A 17,643-nucleotide genomic window follows, 5' to 3' on the forward strand; every position below is an offset into this window, starting at 1 on the left:
TACATAAATTGTTTATATATATTATATACTCCGCAAAAAATGTCAAGGGCCACTATAGAAAATTCAATAAATTTAATTTTATTATTAACAGCATATATGTACAAAATTCTATAAATCAATCACTATAATAATAAAAACAATCTTCTTAAAAACAAATGACAGTTCAGGGGCGGATCTAGGATTTTAGATTGGTGGGGGGCGCACATTAAAAATTTTGAGGTTAAATTTTTGAAATATTCTTCTAGAGTGGGTGCAATGTAGATATCTTTTGTGGTAAAATTAGCGAGAAATTAAAGTTTCAACCTAAAACCGCCCAAATCTACCCCTGACAACCCATGTTTTGCAATTTTTTATTTTTTTTTGGGGGGGGGGAGCACGCCCGCCATGCCCCCGCCTGAATCCACCCCTGCAGTTTAATAACGTTTACAATCACGGTCGTAATGGTGGAAATCCAAATTTTGAATATTAGGAAAAAAACTAAGTGACCCTTAACATTTTTTGTGGAGTATATGTATTCAATCAAACTAGCGAACGATTTTCGCTGTATACTAGCACAACTATATTGACTGCATTTCCAAAACAAAGTGAGAATGTTGATCTCAGTGAAATGGTACTTCGAGTACTTATATCGATTCTGATTTGTTTTAATTTTGTAATTCAATTAGTTCGAAGAGCAAAATATCGTGGTGGTTTGAACTATAACAGCCACCAATCTAGTATTCACTCCGTGTCTGTGTTGGTAATACTGGCTCCCGCCAAAATATTCGCATGAGTACAATATAGCTAGAAATCGAGTATTCCCAGTGACTCACGGATTAAGACACAAAAGACAGGTACGTGTATTTGTATACGTATAAACATTTACTGACATTTTCAGAAAATAAAAGAACGTTGAAAAGTGTGTGGTGTGTTAAGACAGAAACATACTAATCGTCGTTATTCTAGAAAGAAGAGAATAAACCTTTTTTTGGATATTTCATTAAAAAAAAATACATTGGTGTATAAATCATAGAATAACCCAATTTCTAACTGTTTTTTTTAATGGGGTTTACCTAAAAACCCACCATATGAGGGTAGTACCTCAAATGTGTGTGGAGGAATTTCAGAACTTGTTACAACCCGGTCAATGTTTAAAAAAAAACACATTTTATCCCCCCCCCCCAAAAAAAAAAAAAAAAAAAAACATTTTAAAACGAACATTTTAATTCTTTGAGAATTATTGCAAGTGGAAGTTCATCATCATATTTCAACTCTTCAAATAAAAGTTGTGGTCTAAATCGTTCCTCCATTTTACTGCTTCTGTTATAGAGATGGTGATGATGCGATGTACAGTGCTGATTTCATTAATGGTAAGATTGAAATGTAGTTCTCATACTCGAATGCAATATAATATCAAAAATGTTTACTTTGAAGAAAAAGTGTTAACAGTCTCTCATATGTTTGACATTTATATAACATGGTAGAACATTTCAGACCAATTCGAAGTTCCTTATTCTACTACATCGCCTGAGTATAGCTGAAATATTGCTGCTCGGGCGTTAAACCCCAACAAACAAACAAACATATTCTACTACATGCCAAAATCCACTAGCATCCCACAGGCCAAATAAGGAAACATTCCCCTTAGACGGATTTTAGTAAATCTATTACACGTTGATGAATATTTACATTAGAAACTTAAATGCGTCTGTTTGCCAAAAATAAGTACAGCGTTGTCATTGTTTTGAATCATTTTGCTTCCGTCCAAGGAAAAAAACATATTCTTTTTGTATATAAAAGTGATATCAAAAGAAAGGAAAGATTTTACTTTGCTATAAGGGAAAAAAGTTGGAATAAAAATCAAAATGAAAAAAAAATCAACTAGTAGGGGAACCAAAAGGTTTGATATAATGCTAAAAATGAACAAAAATAAATGATCCGGATAGATTTAGGTCTAACAAAAATGTTTGAATAGCTGAAAATGCCTTTTTTCCGTTAAAAAATATTTGTGATCACAAAACCTAAAAAAGGGTAATTTATCAAAAAGAGATAGGGCAATATCAGAAACACCACGAAAGCCTTCGATAAGTCCATTAAAATTGCAGTAACAAATGTATTTTTATCCAGCTCTGTACTCCAATCTTCTAATATTTTTATTTAAGTATCCTGGCAACTATATCCGTCTCTAAAAGCTGATACATAAAATTGTAAAAAAATATCAAAGAAATCATTTTTTTACATAAATTGCCTGTTCAAAAATAATTGAGAGTGATGGTAAAACACAAGTCTATAATTACCCTTTGTAAGTACACTATTCTTTTTATGAACTGGTACAACTTGAACAACCTTTTACCTTATCTGGAAAAACAGTTGTACATAAACTCTTATGTATTATATTTGTAATTGGTTGTATAACAACTGACAGCCATTTTCAATATCTTTAGTGACACTTGATCAAAACCAGTGTCTTTTTAATACCTAATTTACATATTTGCTTCATTTATAGGTTTAAAACAAAAATCATCAACATTCTTGTTTTTACAAATTTAATTAATTTTCAATATACTCTGGTTGTTTTCATCCACCTTTCCGATGTCTTTAGCCACATTTATTAACAAATTATTTAATACATCACCTATTTCGGATTGATCTGATATGAGATTTTCATTTTCATTTAAAATGTCAGTTTGGAATTGACGGCCTATGTTGAAAGGCTGTATTATATACCAAAAGTCCTTACTTTTTGCAAAAACTTATACCGCATATTGTAGTGTTGGTACGACTATCAGTTCTTTTGGGCTGTGGATGCTACACTAGATTTGTAGCTTGATCAGCAATATAATGTATAATGTCCATATGTTTCGAGTTTTAACAACAAAATTTTTTTCACCCAGAAGTACATCATCAACCATCTTACACTGTCAAAAGATGTTTTCTAATTTAATCACAGAACACGAAAAACCTTACTCTGTACTGGTTGTAAAGGTGCTAATTTGGAAATTCCCGACTTAAAAGTGTCCAATTTAATGAAAAAGTCGAAAATGCACTTCTACGATTTTTGTTACTATTTTTGTTACAGACCCAAATGAACATTTTGGCTATTTGAAAAAGTTTTGATATTGGCCCTACTAGTGAATAGAATCCGAGGGAAAATGGTCCAGGTCTAAAATAACTGTTATCAATCGAAAAATAGAAGGAACCAAGTCTTGAATTCTTATTTCTAGCGTCATATTTATGAACCTCTGAAAAAAAGTTTTTTTTTTCGTGATCATTATAAATATTAATAGTCAAATACTTTCATATGGATTATCCACTCATATTGCCCGAATTCATACAACCTAACCCAAATAAGTAAACAAATAGATAAATAAATGCTGCAGTTATATTTAGGTAAATAATCAGAATTATGTTCCAGCAATACCCGGCTTTATAAGGGTTTGCTCGTCTATTCCCTACTTGCGGAGCTCGAGATGCAGTCACATTTTATCCTGTTTTTGCAGAGTTACCTCCCGTAAGAGCAGATGTAATTTCGAAGTCTCTCTAATCGATGTTCGGATTCAGGTGCAGAGGTAACTCGAATGAAAATGGAATCCCCAGCAGACAAACACAACGGTGTTTCTAAAATTTACAGGGTGTTTCATTTTGTTGGTAGGTTACATAAGGATGATTTTCATTTGTATCCCGGTAAAAGAAAATTGATGGCAGGGTCAGTAGAACGAGAAATTCCCTTTTGACTTTCGAGATTTTCTAAAGTATTGTCGATATCGGATGGAAAACCTTACGTGTTCCGAATAGACACCTGCTCCAAAGGGAGATAAATGTTGACAAGATGTTGGTCCGCAAGTCGGGAATACAGTCCCGACGTCATTACCAAAGTCGAGAAATTTTTAATGGAAATTTTGGAAAGGATGGAGAGGTTATTTTCGAAATAAAAACTGTAGCCCATTTACTCATTCAAAAGATTGAAAACTCAACTTTTTAATGGTATCTAACATTTTTGGTATCGGTATTTTCGTAAATGAAAACTTAGTTTTTAACGAACTTGGTATTTCACTTCTCATGACCTTTACTGTTTCTTTAATTCTGAACTAGCGCTACATTTATATTTGGGCAAACTGACAGAAACTGTCTCATTGGCAATCATACCACATCTCCTTTTTACATCTAAATGTTTGCTGCACTTGTCCTGAATTTCATACTGTAAACTGACCTTTATTAGTTAACTGATGTTCTTTTGATGATCTCTGGCGATTTTCGTTGTCAGAATTTAGTCCCCCCCCAAAAAAAAAATAAAAAATAAAAAAGTGCAAAAATCGGATAAAATCGTAAAATCGAAAAAAAAGTTGTATAAATTCAACTGTACAAGTTATAGCTAAAATAAAACGTCTGAAATTTTCATAAATATGGGAATTTTCAGAATTTCATATTTTCTTCAATTTAACATGTAATGTGCCATTTTGTCAAATACCCTAATTCAAGGTCATAGTTTTCCTTTCCTCGTTTCTCTACCCCGGACTTGACTTTTTATGAGCAACTCGGCGGATGTTTCTAGAAAAGCAGAGGACGCTTACCCTACCGGTGCACCTGGTCCATGCTCCCAGTTTTTAGTGGAGTCCGAGTTGCTCATTTGCTTTTGTTACTTTGTATGTATGATTTTAGTTACTTTATGTTCTTTGTTTTGTATGTCTGTTTTCCATGTCTGGTCTTTGTCCCTGGATTACATTCTTTTGATTACCGCTATAACTTTGGTTCCCTTGATTACTCTTTCAAACAAGCTTTTGCATATTCAAACACATTTATATAGCATCTAAGTCTTCTAATGAGCCAAGAGAGTGCATAATTAAACGTATTCTAGGACGTTTTGGGGAAAGAATAGTACCCCTACCCACTAAATTCTGCCCCAAAGTGAAAGAAAATGATCGTTTAAGCATACACGGACTGTATATAAGGTATATCTGGCATTTGTAATGGAGATCTTCATGTATAAATCATATTGTATAGCAAATATGCTTTAATTATCCCGATGACGACATAATAGTTAAAATGGGAAATTTAAAAATAACTGCAGATTATCACGCATTTTGGTTTAAAATATCACAATTTTCACATGAATTTTTGTTATCATTATATTGATACACATCAGGTTTCAAAGAAACAGCTACGATGAATTATCGACAGAAATACACCTCACACCGTTTAAACTGCTAATCTACCACATGCGAATTGTAGGTTTTCATAGAAATTTTAGTGGGTAATGGGTACCATTCTTTCCCCTAAATTGCATGGAATACGTTAAATTGTGTATTGCCATGGCTACTTAAAAAGCTAAGATGCTAAATAAAATATACAAAAGCTTATTTAAAGTAGGGTACTTGAAAAAAATGCACATTACAGGTAAAATGGGAGAAAATATCAAATTCCGAAAATTCCTCTTTTCATTAAATATTCATATTGTCATATCGAAACTGGAAAAACATACGCGCCTGAAATGAGCAGATATGTTGGGTACATCAATAATTAAAACAATAGTACTCAACATGTCTATTGTACACTGTTTTATATATAAGCTAAAATTATATTTGAGGTATTTTTTTCATGGGCAGGGGGTGCAATTTTTCACTTAAAATGTTCAAATATTTATTGCTTGGACTCGTTTGAAAGCTAAGACACTATATAAATGTACTGTATCACACAAAAACTTGTTTAAACTACGATGTTTTGAAAAAATGACAATAATGGGTGACATAGAAGAAATTCTGAAATTCTGAAAATTCCCCTTAGTACGATTTTTATAGTGATTGTTATTTAAAAAAAAGAAAATCCAAGCCTCTGCATTAATCAGATATGTTGCGTACATCATTGTCTTAAATATGAATGCGTAAAATGTGAGATTTACCGTGTCGGTATGCTGTGAATGAGAATTCGGTTTGATATTGAGACCAGTTTTCTAGGGGTAGGGGTAATACTTTTTTAATACTTTTTTTTGGAAAATTCTTTTTTGAAAATAAGTTTTTTTGTGGTTTATTCATGTAGAAAATTATTATATTATCTATCGAATGATACACAATTTCAGGTGTTTTGTTTGAGCTATAACTTGTAGAGCACAATTTCTTATGCGAATTTTTATGGGAAAATCGTAAATCCGATTTTGTGCATTTTTTTTATTAATTCTGATAACGAAAATCGGCACAAGTCATCAAAAGAACTCCAGAAGTACTAATCGTAATAATACTAAGCGGAAAATATCAAATAAACCATTCTTTGCTGAAGCATAGATACTCTAGAGTATTAAAAAATATGTAAATTTAAGCGACTTTTCGATGGGGTAGGGTACATTTTTTCATTCAACTAAAAATCTTAAGTATTATTGCGACTTTCTTGGCACTATTGTAAAGTTGAGACATTGGGTTACATGATGATACCCACATTGTTTTTGGTTTCTTCGCACATACTGTCCCAGGAAGATTTAGACGCCCGGACAATTGAGTAACAAAATTCTTGGCTTTTTGACCCAGTTAGGTTAAAATATATAGGCTTATCCTAGAAAAAAATCCGAGAATATTCTTTAGCATCAAATTGATTCGGTAATGGAAGGTATAAAGTTACCTGAAAATCACCATGACGTTGACGAGTGGGGGATGTACGGTGGACCCTCCCACCCATGGACTAATGATGATTGAGAATTTACTTTGATTTGTTCAACCATAATTATTGTGGATTAAATTAACTTCATTTATAGTTTCAATGAATTTCAGACTTTTGCCAGCGGATTTATTCCCGACGGATACATCTTACAAGGTAGGTAAGTCAAAAGAAACTTGTTGATTATGTTAGGGGTCATTCAAGGTGAAAGTTTAAAACCGGTTATTTAGTTTAACGAGTTTCACCTTTTGACATTATACGCTTTGTAATACAATTGCTGAATCCAACATAAATGGGGAGTGTTCGGAGCCAAAGTGACTGTGTTTCAAAAGATCTACACGTGAACTTCATACAATTGAAATCTACGGTATTAAGGGTCAAAGTTACAGATGATCACAAGTTGTTCTAAATTAGAATTCAGATTCCCTTTGTTAATCATGATCGTCTGGGTGTTCAAATAGAAATGCTTCCGCTTTATTATGTTCGTTTCTATAGTGACACACACGTGTGGGACAGCCGTTTCTAACTCCAACCACAGTGGAACAAATGCTAAGATCACTATTGCGTCTGACCTGTACGTGGAGGCAAAGATAAGGTGTGCTGATTCATTAATTTTTAATGTTGCCCGAATCAAGGACGGTAACTCCCTGACATCGGCTCGAATATTCTATACCAACGAGACTGGTGGTACAGTTGGCACTGACTGCTTCTTCTATGTAAGCATTCTTACTAATAGTAGTTATTGAAGTATATATATATATGTCCGGCAGTCGGACAAGATACTGTTGGTTGATTGGTCCATCGAGAAGTTTGTACAGCCCATTTTTGGAGTAATATAGAAACGTAATTTCCTTCTAAATACCGATTATCTTAAATGAAATTAAACCTGGCTTCGCTGATAAAAAGTCCTTTAAAATCTCGATATCTGCTGATTTTCAAGGTTAGATGTTCAAGGTTTTAAGGTCAAGACAACACAGTCTTATTTTCAGCAGCGAATCGGATGAAACGGTTCTCATCCTTCTGACCGAAAATCCAAAAGTTTTTAAGCACAATACATTGATTTGCTATTCACATTTAGGCGTTTTGCTCTTTTCCAGGGAAGGTGGAGTACCATTAAAATATATTTTTATCAATATGTAGGAAGACCAACAATCTTTAAAAGTTGATCTATTTTTTAAATTCTTATTATATTGATACAGGTTCTTTGTACAGGTGCATACCAGTATATTTTTTTATTCTTACACAGCATCCGAACGATGAATCCAACTTGTATACAGTAGAGATGGATATTTACTGGGGGTTGACCAATGAATCTCTGTTGAACGACTATGAGTCCTACACCATAACCTGTACAATCGACGGCGCCGCCACGCAGCAACTAGCGGGAAAGACTGTCGATGAGTAAGCAGTTCATCTAAGGATAAGATAATGATAATGGGATTTGACCTGTTTAGTGAAGCCGGAGCAATTCTAAAAAGTGGTACCGTTACATTTCTCTTTTCATGTTAATGAAATGAATTCATTTCAACAAAGTCAATTACTTCCGACACAATTAATCGTTCAATTTGATCATTGATCTGTAATCAATCTTATTTTGAACGCGCATCGTTTAATTTATTTCTCTAACCGAACACTTATCGATCGATCAACATCGATTAATGATCGAGGATTGAAATGACTTTTTTTCATCGAATTATATCTGGTTGCTGAATGTTTGATAAATCATTTTGTTTAGTTAATACTCATAATTTCACCACCGAACACCCTCAAATCAAACACATGAAACAATCGGTAAATAAGTATTATTATACCTTGTTTACAAAATACTATAAAAGATGTGTTTAGTTTCATATCCTCATTCGAATATTTACATGTAGTTTCCAAAGTGAACCTACTCTGCACTAAAAATTGTTCAGTGGTAAAAAGTCATGAGAATTGCTAAGACAATACATTTCAATAGACGTGTGGTATTTATTTGAGAAGGCGGAAAGTTGTAAAAATACACGCTCCCTTCCACTTACTACAGGTTAAAAGTGTGCGGTGGCATTACACATTTTAATGCGTAGTTAATCGAAAAGGATGTCTGAAATACATTTCAATAGTTTTAATAGTTTCAATAGCAGTTTTTTTTTGTAATTACACACTGTTTTATGTTGTTCCGTAGCAACCTCCTGTGTTGAGGTATACCGATATTAGCTCTTTCATAGCTTTTGAACTGCCGGAAGTGGATATAGGATTTCCGGTTTAGGGGCGTGAGTAAGATTTAACGCCGGTCTTCATGTAATTTAATAATAATTTCATATGGACACAGTAAATTTGACATTTTCTTCACTGAAACCATGAAGAGGTGTTTTTTAGCGAAACATAAAATTAGCTACTAGGTGGTAATCAATTGCCGGAAATTTGTCTTTTGTTCAAGGAGCAAAAAAAAAAAAAAAAAAAAGAAACATTAAAACTGAAATATTTGATATTGAAAAAAAAAATGAAATATAGATAATTAATATTTAAATACTAGTGGGATACTTATCACTGAAGATTTGGTTGGTAATGGTGGAAGTCCATATGCCAATACTGCGACGCTGAAACTGTTAGATGTCCTAGGAAGAGAAATATCAGCGCCCTCTATCAGGATAGGGAAGAAGGTGTTCCTGGAGATGTCTATTTCTGGAGGTAACTAGGTAGAACGACAGCGGTGACTGATCCAGAAATTAAAAAACGGGGATGGGGCCGCCATCTTCAGAATCTTTATTTCGATATCAAAACCACTTTATAGAGATAAAGGAGGCTTTTTCCGTTTATATTTCACTTGTAGAGTTAAGCATTTTACATATCTCCATACAAGTAACTACATATTTCTGTATGTTAACTATTTTTTTTTTTTAATAATTAACCAGGGAATTTGCGTATTTTTTGCTTATTTAGTTTTGTTCAGATCTCTCATAAAATTATTAGAGGTTAAAAGCTGAAATTTAACAAAATGGAAAAACATGCGTTACCCATGAAACTTATTAAGCACTTTATTGAGACTGGGAGCTAAAATAGACTATACTTCAAACCCCATGACTACTTCTTGTAATGAACCATATTAACTTCAAGCTAAAATTTGACTTTTTTCCAAAATGTGTACCATTGTTAGTAAAGCCGGTTTCCCTCGATTTACTGTTTCATTCTAAATTCTTCGTATTATAACGGTGAAAATGCGAAAGGAAAATCAAAATATGACCATGATAAGTAAGTAGCATCTACCGACGTGTGTTTATGTCGGAGAATCAAGACATGGCGGAACTTTAGAATCAAAGAGAGCAATTATATACAATTATATGGAATGCAAGCTTAGTTGACACATCGTTTGAAATTTTACGCTTCAAACAATCGTCGAATTGCAAAAATTGGGGATAAAAGGAAAGTGTGTGGATCGATTCTAAACGTGTCTAAACATAACCTTATTGTTATAATTGGTTAATATAGAACTCTACGATTTTATTTTTAAATTTACCATTCTGATTACGAAGAACCTTACATAAGCTACAACCATTCAATGAATCATGTCCTTTGGTACATGTCCATCTCAACTAGCTACATTCCTAAGTTGATAAGCTTTATAGCTCAAGTGCTACATTATCGCACAGACACCCCTGTGTCATTCAAAGCGTATAATTTCTTAGGCACCTAGTTTCAGATACACGCATATAGTAACCTAAACGCCAAATGCTTAGAATGTAGTTTCAACAATTACGTCTGGTGCAGAAAACACTTGCCACGCACTTATAGGCACTGGAGCACATGCAGCTCTATTATCTCGACATGTGGCCAAATAGAATGATAATTACAAAAAGCAATATTACCAGGCCACAGACTGGCACCAATGCTGCGAAATAAATTATCGGAATTCTTATGCCATCGTCTAAGCAAAATTTCATTTTTATTTGTCATCTCCGGGCTTCGGTTGTCACGAGGTGATAACCGTAATACAAATACAAGATATAGCGAGTCATACATCGGGATGATTTCGGGGAATATGCTACCCTTTTGTATTAAATAAAATGCCAAAAAATGAGCGGAAAATAATACATGTAGCATGGAACCCCATTTCTTCTTGATTGGATCCACTCCCCCTTTTTGTAAATATTTGGATCTGCCAGGGCCTGCACGCGATAGCTGAAGACAGCTCTTCAATTGGTACTCAGCATTCCTCTTTATTTCTATGGTTTTCATTTCTAGCTTAACATTAAATGGTTTATTATGCGTCTGATCTTGGATCTAAATTGATAAAAGTGCTTGATACAATTGTTGCGCCCGGATTAAGCGACGCCCCTTATTTTCAAGGGAGTGAATATTTTTCTTTTTCTATATTGTCGATCAGAACCCTTTTTGGCCTGTTTTTAGACAAAGTACACAGCAAGAATCCGTCCATATAAAATTCAGACACTGTGTATTGTAGAAGTGATTCATGGTGTAGAAAAAACCCACTGAACTAACGATGCTTTTTTCGGTCTTAACGTGATATATGTAATTATATAACGATAATCCTTTCTGTATTCAAATTCGTAATTTTGAGAAAACCATACGGGCAACCCGATTAAAATCTAGCCAATCAAACCAAAATAAAGAATGATAACTCTTGCAAAGTGCCGATTTCATATACATTCTAAGTATAACGACTGAATGACAAACTAAATTAGAAATAAAACTGAATTGGGTGGGTTTTTGACACGCATGAATCAAATCTTGTGTATATTATTTCGTTATTTAGGTTCTGATGCAGGACTTACGCCATATAGCTGCTATGCAGAAAATAGCGATGGTTCCAGGCGATACAAACTTTTGAAAGCTGGGTGAGTTGAAGGTATAGAACAATTCAATGCAATTGATACCAATATAGAGCCTGGCCATGAACTTTAAGGGCTTGTCCATTTCAGACTTAAGCACGCTAGATGGTGTTGATGACTATAAAATAATATGTTGCTCTGCACTGGTAATTAGAAATGTTCATTTGTATATAAAATATAGGTACATTGTCGAAAATTGAAGATATGTGATGAGGCGATGGAACGGGTAGGAAATGTGAGGCTTCGCCGAGCTATTTCCCCGTTCCAAGCCGAATGCACATATTTTAACCGATAACCTGCTAATGTACGGATACAGCAAAAAAGAAATAACCGTATAACTTTATTCGTTTAACAAATAACCTCATTGCAGGATAAATACCGGTATACGACTTCTGGATTATCATCTTTGATATTGCTGGCATAATGAAAGGACCGGTAACATTAGCACACGAAACTATGTAAACATTTTCAACAAATAATGTAGAAATTCCACTAGAATGAAACAAGCATGATCTATAACGGTGCACAAAACAATTTACCACTATAGAGTGGGACAAAAAATATAGCCAAACACAAAACAGTTTACTACTAAGGAGTAGGACAAATAATATAGCCAAACACAAAACAATTGTTGTTTGTGTCGTAGAATGGTCGTCTGGTACAAAATAGTATAATGCATTGTCTGCGATATGCATGGAATATTTGCCAAATATAATTGCTTTTATATGTTGTAGTTGTGGAGATGGTATAATTTTCCCCAAAAATGTTGGATTTACGACCACAGGAACAAGTGTGAAAAGTCCGTTTTTTAAAATATTCAGGGTTACAGAAAGACTATCCAATTCAGCAAATGATCGGATATCTTTTAGTTGTTCCTTTTCAGCTTGTGCACAGGCATGTGATGGGGTATGTGTATACATCCATCTAGTTTAACTCTACTTTAAGAACGATTAGGTTTAATATTATTCTAAAATCTTATCAGTCTGTCATTTTCATTGTCCATAGGAAATAAACTCTGTGATAAAAGATTTGTTTTAATTTTTCGTACCTAACGACTGTGTTACTATAAGGACAAATTTAAAGTTGAATTTAAAAAAAGATGTTTTCGTAACATTTTCGACAATATCTCCTGGACAAGTTGAATATGGAAATTAATTGTATGTAACTGATAAAGAAACAACGTGTTTTATATCTTGTCATTAAAATCTCCAGGAGGTGGGGGGCACTCCAATACTTCTTCGATAGTGGTGCCACTAGGATTTTCTAACCCCACCCTATTCAAGTATTTTTTTTTTAATGCACATCTTTTCACACACACACATGTTGTATATATATATATTATTGACATACCATATAATTATGTTTGTTTTCCACACCTGATCACATATTTGCCCCCCCCTCCCCCGAGATAAAAATACTTAGTTTAACACAAACAATCATTAAAAAACATGATATCAATGAATTTAAGTGAGAATATATGTAATTTTATGCTATCTATAATATTTGTTTTAGTCTTCCTGTGCACTAAGACAAGTAAAACGCAGATCTTCGGGTATGTTTCATCTATTATTATCTTCAAACAGAATTTCTTTCTGGCTTGAAAATATTTTAGTAGTGTGAAATATTAACAGCATTTCCATCTTCCGATCTTTAATATTAGGAAAAATACATCAGTTCACTCGAGGAACCACCACGATGGTCTCGTTATATTGGTAGCATGTTCACCTTGAGTGCAGGAATTCGCGGGTTTCATTCCCGACCTAGTCATACCAAAGACTTTGAAATTGTTGTCACTAGTTCTTTACCAACACAACGACTGTTGCTTCTGTGAGCTAGAACAATACGATACGGCTCAGGGTGTCGAAATAGTACTAAACATATTATTAATGTAGTGAATTCGTTGGTGATCCTTTTATTTACAGTTCGTTTAAATTTATTCTCTTCATTGACCACTGATTGGATACATTTTTGTTACTTTTTTTATATGTATTCATTCACCAGTTTCCATAGCATATTTATCAAATTATGTTTTTCTATGTACTTCTAATATTTTGGAAGAATGTCAATACATATCACCGAGTTTATCTAATTTATCCAGCAAAGCAATTTTTAATAAGGGACATCCTTCTTGCAAATAAATGAATAACATGTTTTATGGAACTTGCTGAAAATAAAGAACTCAAATCAAAACAATTGAACATTCAAGTGATATTGTTATTTTTGCAGAGATGTACAGGTAAAATGTGATATCATTATTACAGGAAAAGAAACAACTGTTAAATCTACTACGTTTGTTGTAAAACAGATTGAAGATGAAACTGAGAAGATATTACGAGAGTTTTCTATGGAGAGAAATTATAAGATTGCCAATGTAGTCTTGATTGGTGTTGGACTGGCTTATTTAGTGACTTTCGTGTTGATATTTTACCAACTTTGCTGTAAACAACGACATGAAGACGAGGAAATTGTTCCATCTATGAAATATACATCATAAAATATTAGTCTTATTATTTAATGGATGTAGTTTTTATGCATTAAAACATTATCCTACAGTAACAATCAATCAATCATTTTTTTTTTGTTATTCCTGCTTCACACCACAATTAAAAACTAGAGAAAGATGATCTAGTGATAAAAAATATCCCCACGTGTCAAATTTTGAAGTGTGAAAAAGACCAAAAAATCCTGACCTGACAAATTTTAATAAATCAACTTATGATTGTTGATATTGAGAAAACCAGTTTAAACGACATTGAGATTTCAAATATCGAAGGACAAACAAAAAAAGAAGACGCACAGAAGCAATATACACCCGGGTAAACTCGTTTCTCCAGAGTGGTGCTTATCGCAAATACGGTTGATAAACAAGTTCTCGAAAATGTACACGTGGACTGCAGAAATGAATCCTTAAGAAACGTGGTGATGGTTTTTCAAGTAAGCATTTCACCATTCCCTACTTTAAAGTTTTCTCGTTAGTAAATGATTCGAATATTGAAATAACTTTGTAGATTGAGAGAATTTCTACTTCATAGTAACAAATTTCCTTTTTTTTCATCTGAACTTTTCACAGATATTTTTTTTATTGTAAACGGGCAAGCCTAAACAAAAAATGATTTTCATTTGTATCTTTTTTTTATATATATATAAAAACAACTCATAGAAACATTATCAATCATTTAGAGTTAAACAACGATTTTATCAAAGCACTTAAGCCGAGAATGTGTAACTTTTAATACGATTGATGTCATAGTCGAAAGCGGTTGAGAGCACAAAAATGTCGCAAATGCGGATAGTTTTTGTTAATTTACGACATGAATAACAATGAAAAGTTGTGGTTATGATTAAAAACTAGTAAGACACATGAAATGAACTCTTGTTTTACTATAATTTGCATAGTTGGTGCATATTATAGTTTTTTCCTAAGACGTTTTGGTGCTGTACATATGCCAATACATTGTTTTTGCAGGATATACATGGATTTTATATGTTACTATTGTGATGAAAAGACACAAGGATAGTGAAATTAAACTACAGAAAGCTAGATTTTAATAATCAGAATGGGAAATTTCAATACCAAACAAAGACATATTTTATGTTTTACAGGTGCAACACAAAGGGAACGTTTGCAGGACTATGACACAATCAGAAATTTCAAAGTTCATTGAGTATATGAATGCATGTACGTTGTATGTGTCCAGACTAAACACTTAAATAGTACATGTACATTTGCATAATGTATCTCCTTCGTGTACAAAACAATTTTCATTTCATTATGAACACCCTCAGCTTATCTTTTTACCAGTGCCTTCTAAACCCGGCCTGTCAAAAAGTCTGTAAGACAGTTGACTGAATATGACTGTTTATAATGAGAAGGATATCAGTAAACTATGGTCTTGTACATGCATATATACAGGACCAAATAAACAAAAAAGTTGCATGTTTATAGTACTGTTTTAATTTTGGACTAAATGTTTTTCGTAAATGTTATGGATTAAAATAAGTTTCTCAGGTTTAAAATTTTCTCATATTAATCATCGAACATATTTTATATTAACGACAACATCAATCGCATTTTACAAGCACACAGTTTGTAATTCAACCGCCGTAAAAGCAACACCACTTCATGGAAAAATGTCTAATTTTTCCTTCATAACCGTTATCATTCATAAGTAACTGATATACATGTATCGACTATCATACTAGGTACATTAACCCCATGAAAAAATTGCGTTAGAATACATATACTTCGAATGATATTTAAAAAAATAGTATAAAATGACTAGGATTACTGTATTGTCCGGACAAAAATGAATTACACAAGCGTCTCATCAACTTACAGCATATATCAAACTATTGGAAGTTGAACGTTTGCTTTTTAACCAAAAGATAATTCATACTTTTCATGTTTAATCAAATATAACAATATTGTTAACTCATCTTAGATCTGATTTTAACTTGTTTATCAACCGTATTTGCGATAAGCATCGCTTTTGGAAGTAACGGGTTTACCTGGGTGATAAACAAATGAAGTAAAACCAACAAAACCCAACACTCGTCTTTAGAAACCAGCCCGGTGTCATCAATTATTAAGGTTCAGTTAAAGTCAAAATCTAGGGCATTAATTGTCAAGATAATTTTAGTCAGGATGTTAAGAAAGCAATTAATATGTTCTTGAAAACTTTGTTTAATGCTTCTTTATACAGTATTCAACATATATGCACGTTTCCTTCCTTCACAAAACATGTATTACAGCAATATTTTGCTAACAACAGAAGTGTAAACATCAAATTTTAAAAATAAATGTACAGATTTACCAGAACAGATTTTTGTTTGGAAATGCAAATATGCTTAATATGCTGTATGTTATTATCTATTGCAGTGCACGCTAGCAATAATGTGTGACAAATTGCCATATTTGAATGACAATTTTTTTCGTGTTTATTGGTGTTGGTATTTAGCTGGATCATGGCATAAATGTCTCAATCATCTATATTTAAAGAAATGTCAATTTGTTCATGACAATAAATGCAAGCTTACATTGCAAAATGCATTTAGGAAAAGTACTATATGAATTTCAGGCTTCAAATCTTGTTTTTGACTGCTGTTCATTTATTTTTAAAATATGTTGGTTACGCTTTTGTTGTTAGTGTAAAACAGAAGTTATAAAACATTTTATAGAACATATTTTCCTAAGTTGTACTAGTGCTTGTGCATTAAATGCATACGTGTATAAAGGTGCATTTAGCGATGTTTTAGCGCTAAATTCAATGTGTTATTTTAGAGTAACCAAGGAACTAAGATTCTAGCGGAAATCAAAAGAATATAATCCAGGGACAAAGATCAGACATAGAAAACAGGCAAACACAATAAGGAACATATAGTAACTAAAATAATACATATAAAGTAACAAAAGTAAATAGGCAACTCTGACTCCACTGAAAACTGGGTGCGTGGACTATGAAAGGTGCATCGGTAGGGTAAATATCCCTTGCTTTTCTAGAAACATCTGCCAAGTTGTTCATAAAAGTCAAGTCCGGGGTAGACGAAAGAGGAAATTAAAACTATAACACGTTGAATAAATCAGTTTTCATGGTGTAGATCCACGAGTTCATGATGACGACCATAAAACTCCTGTAGTGATGACTTCAATCTTGTAGCAACTTAACTCTGTTCCAGAAGCCTAATTGTAAGAAGTCTAGCGCGATACAAAAAAATATGTGTAGTTAAGGAAGCTCTGGCATAACATATGAGTTGTGATATGAAAACTCCATACGTAAGTGCTGAAGGGATGTTGCTAGATGAAAGGAAAGTTGACAATTCTGAATGAAGTCATCCCGTTTGTAGTAAAGTTTGGTCAATAGTTTTCCTTTACCATCGATCTTTAAGTGTAGGTCAAGATATGAGGCTGACTTCACATTGTCTGTGGTATCCTTTATCTCACGTGTTCTTTGGGGTAGATGCGATGTATCAAATCCTCGAAACTACGATTGTTTAACGATAATAAGTCACCTATTCAGCGGAAACTGAGAATAAAGGATCTAGCTAAACGATAGGACCAGATAGATGAATGAACACATTTCATTAAAGCACGTCCTAGATACTGACTTTAGCTTTAGCTGAACCTGAACGGCATTCCTTTACATCATTTATAAAAGGTACACAAAATCTTCATGATAAAAGTATACATGTACAA

General features: G+C 33.2%; 1 protein-coding gene across 1 annotated transcript; it reads left to right on the plus strand.

Annotated features, from left to right (window-relative positions):
• The first annotated feature begins 815 nt into the window (after nucleotides 1-815).
• Nucleotides 816-14,005, plus strand: LOC148621930 (uncharacterized). The gene is made up of 10 exons (XM_088576803.1): nucleotides 816-833; nucleotides 1,309-1,349; nucleotides 6,735-6,777; nucleotides 7,117-7,337; nucleotides 7,868-8,022; nucleotides 9,137-9,291; nucleotides 11,375-11,456; nucleotides 12,185-12,356; nucleotides 12,963-13,002; nucleotides 13,712-14,005. The coding sequence occupies exons 2-10, from the start codon at nucleotides 1,311-1,313 to the stop codon at nucleotides 13,942-13,944; spliced, it is 1,140 nt and encodes a 379-aa protein (XP_088432929.1). The 5' UTR covers nucleotides 816-833; nucleotides 1,309-1,310; the 3' UTR covers nucleotides 13,945-14,005.
• The last annotated feature ends 3,638 nt before the right edge of the window (nucleotides 14,006-17,643 follow it).

Source organism: Perna viridis, chromosome 3 (assembly GCF_037379345.1).
Source record: "Perna viridis isolate PV_CMFRI_1.1 ecotype Kerala chromosome 3, ASM3737934v1, whole genome shotgun sequence".
NCBI lineage: Eukaryota > Metazoa > Mollusca > Bivalvia > Mytilida > Mytilidae > Perna > Perna viridis.

Coding starts and splice junctions, on each gene's coding strand:
- LOC148621930 (XM_088576803.1), top strand. CDS start 1,311: ATGGTGATGATGCGATGTACAGTGCTGATTTCATTAATG. Junction 1,350..6,734: donor CAGTGCTGATTTCATTAATG/GTAAGATTGAAA, acceptor AATGAATTTCAG/ACTTTTGCCAGCGGATTTAT. Junction 13,003..13,711: donor AGTAAAACGCAGATCTTCGG/GTATGTTTCATC, acceptor TCATTATTACAG/GAAAAGAAACAACTGTTAAA.